Raw genomic sequence first — 6,527 nt, 5'->3', positions numbered from 1 at the left:
GGAGGAGGAGGAGGAGGAGGGTGCGTGTTGGAGATCTCAGAGCAGACAGACAGGCGTGCGTGGCCGACGCGCGGGGAAGCGGACCGGACCGTGCGTGTCCCCCAGGTGACCTGCCTACTCCAGCTCATAATCAAGCTCGGTGCGTCATAAACGCGATCGTTGCGTCATACGCGACCAATATTACGCTTTAAAATATTGTAAGAGCAATGAACTCATTGAACTCTAGCGCTACCCCCGACGCTCTGAAAGCGTTTCAAATGCACGATTTAGTGACCAGCCCTCACCACAACGTGTCAAATTCATGTAGGTATCTGGCACGAGCGAAGAACTGCCTTTTGTATAATGCGAGATGTCTACAGAGCATGGAGCTTGCAACACACACACACACACACGCACACACACGCACGCGCGCGCCATCAGGTGCATGGCAACCGTACCTTCCAGCCGGCGGAGCTATTGCTGTCTCCTTTATCCTTGAAATAGGGCACAAAGCGCACCATCCAGTCGTAAATTTGCGACAGGGTGAGCCTTTTCTCGGGGGTGCTCTCTATGGCACGCGTGATCAGATCCGCGTACGACTGGTTGCCCCACGCGTTCCGGCGCGACGACTTGGATTTGCGCAGCTGGCCGGCCACGTCCAGCGCGGCGCCGGACATGCACGCTGGGGCGGCCGCGATAGCCGCAGGGGCGCCGGCTGGATGCTTGAACTCCGTCGGCGCCCCTCCGCTCCGGCACGCCGGCACGTTGCGCGGCTCCACTTTCACCGGCAGCGCGCGGCTCTCCTCCTCCGGACACGGCAGCGGCCAGGTGCACGACCTCGGGCGGCATTGCGGCTCATAGTCGGCGTCCAGTTCAACCTGATGCGCGTCTATCCCGCTGCTCTCCATCATTAGCATGCTGCTTTTGAGCGTCACAAGGCAAGGTCAAAGGGAAAAGCAACAATGCGCCCTTAAATCCAGTGAGGGTGGACTGTGTGGGGTTCTCTCTGTCTGTAGTCTTTTTCACAGCAAATGCAAAACGTGAATAAACGCAGAAGCACCGGAATCCGTGAATAGACTGCTCATTCTCGTGTCTCTGGTCTGCTGTGGTGTACTAAACCCGCAAAAGCATCCAATGCATCACGATGTGCAACAGTCTGTCTTCCATATTACTGAACAATTCAGTCACACGCAAGAGGGTGTCCATAGGGCTGAGGTGCTGAAATCACACACCCATCACTGAAGCGTCTCGCGCATGTAAAGTCCCTTTAATCGCGCGCTCGCACCAACTGTTGATTGCTTTGACAGACGGTCTGACAGACACGCTTGTAAATCTATCTCATCAAGAAGGGCGAAATCATTTGACTTCCTCTGGAGTCTGGCCACAGTTTCCGTTTGTCTGGAGCTCTCCCGTCCCTTTTCTCTCTCTCTCTCCGCAGATTTGAAAGCGGTCTCTCTTCGCACAGTCACTGTTACTGATAGCAGACACGGCGTGAATGGAGCCGCGCGATTCAGCTGCGTCTTCACCCGATTGTGAATTTCCACACGCGTTTTCCCCCCCTTTCTTTGCGTTAGATAAAATATTCAGACGAACATTCCTTCCACATCGGTTCACGCCTGTTTGCGGATGACTAGACGGGCTGTAACGGCGGATAAATGCTGCTATCAGATAATTGGACGGCGCTTGAATCAAGTCACTCCCTCCAGAACAGGTTTATCCGGGGGACGCGCATCTTCTACCACACAACATTCATGCCTCTTTAGACAGATTTACATGGGCAGAATTTCCTTGCGCGTCCATCTCTTATGGCAAGTCGTTTTAACATTTATTCCAATTAGTACACTGTAAAAAACAAAAAAACGAATTACTGGAGCATGTTTTACAAGAATACTATACTATACTATACTAGTGTCTGTTCAGTTAGTAGGAACACTGACTGGAATATAATAACTGACATAATAGTTGAATAGGTATTAGTGATGAATTGTTAGTATTAGAACTGTATAGGTACAATCAACTGGAATAGTCCATATTAAAACTAATAGGTACAATCAACTGAAATACACACTAGCAGTAAGTGAATATGGGGATCTGTGGAAAATAGCCTATATTAATGGCAACAAACGGTCATTTGCTGGATGTAAAAAATAGTTGGTGACGACGTGTAGCAAAAGAATAAGTGTAACTTGTAACATAGTAAATAGATGCTAGTGATAGCAATAAGTAGTATCCTTAATAATTAGGTCACACTTTATTTTAAGGATCAATTCTCGCCACTAACAAACCCTTAACTGCGACTTTTGCTTTAAAAACAACTCCCAATGTGCTGCTTATTAATAGTTAGTGATGTAGTTGTTAAGTTTATGTATTGGGTAGGATACGAACATTCCTTCCACATCGGTTCACGCCTGTTTGCGGATGACTAGACGGGCTGTAACGGCGGATAAATGCTGCTATCAGATAATTGGACGGCGCTTGAATCAAGTCACTCCCTCCAGAACAGGTTTATCCGGGGGACGCGCATCTTCTACCACACAACATTCATGCCTCTTTAGACAGATTTACATGGGCAGAATTTCCTTGCGCGTCCATCTCTTATGGCAAGTCGTTTTAACATTTATTCCAATTAGTACACTGTAAAAAACAAAAACAAACAAAAAAACGAATTACTGGAGCATGTTTTACAAGAATACTATACTATACTATACTAGTGTCTGTTCAGTTAGTAGGAACACTGACTGGAATATAATAACTGACATAATAGTTGAATAGGTATTAGTGATGAATTGTTAGTATTAGAACTGTATAGGTACAATCAACTGGAATAGTCCATATTAAAACTAATAGGTACAATCAACTGAAATACACACTAGCAGTAAGTGAATATGGGGATCTGTGGAAAATAGCCTATATTAATGGCAACAAACGGTCATTTGCTGGATGTAAAAAATAGTTGGTGACGACGTGTAGCAAAAGAATAAGTGTAACTTGTAACATAGTAAATAGATGCTAGTGATAGCAATAAGTAGTATCCTTAATAATTAGGTCACACTTTATTTTAAGGATCAATTCTCGCCACTAACAAACCCTTAACTGCGACTTTTGCTTTAAAAACAACTCCCAATGTGCTGCTTATTACTAGTTAGTGATGTAGTTGTTAAATTTATGTATTGGGTAGGATTAGTGATGTAGAATATGGTCATGCAGAATATGTGCTTTATATGTATTAATAAACAGCAAATATGTAAATATTTTACTCATAGGCATATTGTATATATATATATATATACACACACACACACACACACTAGTGAATAATAGAAATGTCCAAGCAGCTTGCCATATATTTCCAGCTTTTGCACTGAATTTATTTCTAATATAATTTGTTCGGAAATGCAACGCAACCTGTTGCGTTGACACGCGTAGGGATGTGAGCAGAGTGGCCATGCATGCATTTAACACGGCTTTACTGCCCACATAACGATAGTTCCCAATGAAAAACGGTCGAGAGCGGCTATTCATGGATGCATGTCAGAAGATAATCTCCACCCCAACATCATATTATCCACGAGAGACACCGCAGCGCCAAAAACACTCTGCCAAGCGTGCTTCGGATGAGGAGGGGTGCATTTCTTTTGGAAACGAAGGCTCTTGGCAAGCGTTTCTCTTGTCTGTGAACAAGTGTGACATTCAGTGCCCGGCTCGTGTGTGACTCGCTGATAAATTGACCGAGGGGATTCCGCCCACGCCGCGAGCCACAGCGCGCCTATCAGATCCTATCGAATCTGACAGGGGGCGGGGCCAGTGGACGCGCTTCGCCAATCACCGCACGCCGCTAGACGCCGCTCCGCGCTCATTGGCTGTGCCGCGGCACAGGTGGGCGGTGCCAATCTGCACGTATAAAAGCCGCAACCCCCTTTTTGGGTGGAAAATCCCCCAACGGTGACGTGACTGTGGACCATTGACAGCTGGTCGTCAATGGCAACCTAATCCTCCAATGCTCTGTAGTGGAATGCTTTCATCGTGATTAAATGCTGCTTTTACAACACAAAATGTGGAAAAGAGAGGGAGAGCGAGAGGTACATGCAGAGGAAGGTAGGGATAAAAGAGAGAAATGCTGTAAATGAGAACAAACAGAGGTTTAATTCACAACACATGGGCCTGTGGTTTTGGAAAGGAGATTTTTATGCACCACAATGAAGTTGTAACAGGAATGTGGTGTGACTCCTACAGTATGGAATGAAAACACTGCCTGAGCCAGCTGAACAGATTTAACAGCGTATTCGCCTTCGCTGCGAGAGAGCCCAGGGCAAATACACAAGGCCGGGGCTAGTTGTCACAACATATTGAAGTACTGAAATCTGTTTTGCACCTTTGTAATACACTGATAACCACCAAATGCAGGTGGTGATGAGAAAGTCACATGATGAACCAAAGCCCATCACAAGCAGCTTTTAAATAATAACATATATAGAAGGTGCACAGTGTCATTCACACAAACACCAAACACCATCATGGTGACACACATGATACTGAAATAATGCAATAAACATTCATTTAACAACATTAGGTGTAACACATAACCCTAATATACAAAACTGATAAGAAAAAACTAAGAAGAAACATAGTTATTTCAACAAAAAAACATCAAATTTGAAATGTAACGCAGGGAATTCTGGGAATGTCAATTTACGGTTATTCACTGTAAATTATACGGTCTTTTTCACTTCCAAAAACGGTATACTACCGTAAAATGTATGTCCAATACATGTAATGTCCAATACAGTTTTTCACCGTATATAGTAGGGAATTTACCGTTAACCATTTAACAGGTTTTTACTGTAGCATTTTTACAGTCTTTTACCGTTAAATTCACGGTCATTTTTTACAGATTGGGTTAAATGATTTTACCAAACATGCTGGGTTGCTTTATTTAATTGTTTAAAAATTATTATACTGCTGGCTTAAAATGGGCTGGGAAAAAACCCCGGAATTACTAGAGGCAACAGCAATAATCAAAAGATTTATTATTAAGCAAGAACACATGGACAAAATACAAGACAAATTGAATTTATTTGGGTGAATACAGCATAGTTTACACTATTACATACATTTAAACTAGTTTAACAAGCATTTTAGACATACAAATGTAACATTTAAAAGTAGCATTTTAATTTAAATGTATTCAACCGTTATCTATAATCACTTTTTTACAGAAATAGTGCTAATCCTCGTGCCGGTGTGTCGCTGAAATCTGAGCCGGTGAAGCGCTGCTGTTCGCGGGGGAGCTGCGAACCTCAGACCGCGGCCTCCTGTTTCACTCATAGCTGAGAGATGGCGTGACTGACTCCAAAACCTGCCCATACACAAACAGTACTGAGATTTGAGAACATATTTTAACATCAAATTAAATTACGGTATTATATATAACGAATAAAATCATAAACAAACAGTACTGACATTAGAGAACATATTTTAACATCAAATTAAATTAAACTCGGTATTATAACGAATAAAATCCATTTATGTTATGCAAGGCAAAGGCGTTTCCATCATGCGAAGTGACTGACCGCTGACTGACATCTCGTTCTTATGCTGTGTTGCGTAAAATAATAAAATTTACAGCACAGTAAAGACTTTATAAATGAAATAAAATGTATACAAACCTTTATTTAGCTGAAGAAGAGCACCTATTTGGCGACGGCGGCGCTGAGAACCGCTCTCTGCTGTAGAGGACTCAAAAAGCCCGCTCTCTGACTGTAACTCAGCAGCTGGGTTGTTCCGTCAGAGACAGGCTCAACCCAGCGGTTGGGTAGAAAAAAATAACCCAGCGTTAAAAATGACCCATACATTTAGATACAGAAAAACTACCCAGCACCTGGGTAAAAATATTAAAAACAACCCAATAAAATGACCCAACAAGCTGAACCCAGCATTTGGGTAAAAAAAAATAACCCTAAACCCAGCATTTTTCAAGTTGAATAAATAATAATTAAATAATATATATTTTTTTAAATTACTTATTAATACATTTTCAGATTTTGATTTTTGCGGATGCCTCTATTAATTATGCGTCTGATTTTTAATTGACAACCTATTTTGGGTTGATTTTAAAGCAGCCATAGCCTATAGTAATTTTAACAATAGTTGAGTTAAATAAAACTACCCAGAAGGTTGGTTTACACTTTAAACCCAACTGCTGGGTCAAAACAACACAGTCGCTGGGTTTGTCCATATTTCACCCAGGGCTGGGTTGTATTTGCCCCGCATTTTTTAGAGCATGGGCGTCGCTAGGCCATTTTTAGGGGGCTATCGATTAGCTCCATAAACTGTACATGAATTCATGATCGCCTCAGTCCCCTTTAAATTTCATATGAAAACGGCGGCAGACTTCGGCTCCTCCCCGTCTTTCAGCGTGTTCTTCATTCCGCAGAGGCGCAGAGCGAGAAACAGAGGACAAGGTGTGTGTTTATCGATAGATTGTTATAATATCTGCATCTGTGCAGTTCTTTGTCATAAATACCGTTTACAAAATATCATGGGGGGGG

General features: G+C 42.9%; 1 protein-coding gene across 1 annotated transcript in view; it reads right to left on the bottom strand.

Annotated features, from left to right (window-relative positions):
• Positions 1–1,601, bottom strand: part of LOC107708715 (forkhead box protein O3-like) — a 49,150-nt gene extending 47,549 nt beyond the window's left edge. The window contains exon 1 of the mRNA XM_016513012.1: positions 438–1,601. Coding sequence (XP_016368498.1) covers positions 438–896 — 459 coding nt within the window. The 5' untranslated portion in view covers positions 897–1,601. The remainder of the gene's footprint in view (positions 1–437) is intronic.
• Between the last annotated feature and the right edge of the window lie 4,926 nt (positions 1,602–6,527).

Source organism: Sinocyclocheilus rhinocerous, unplaced genomic scaffold (genome assembly GCF_001515625.1).
Source record: "Sinocyclocheilus rhinocerous isolate Xijiao unplaced genomic scaffold, SAMN03320098_v1.1 scaffold54, whole genome shotgun sequence".
Taxonomy (NCBI): Eukaryota; Metazoa; Chordata; class Actinopteri; order Cypriniformes; family Cyprinidae; genus Sinocyclocheilus; species Sinocyclocheilus rhinocerous.
Note: the sequence above shows the minus strand (reverse complement) of the source record. Positions and strands in the feature narration are given on the sequence as shown.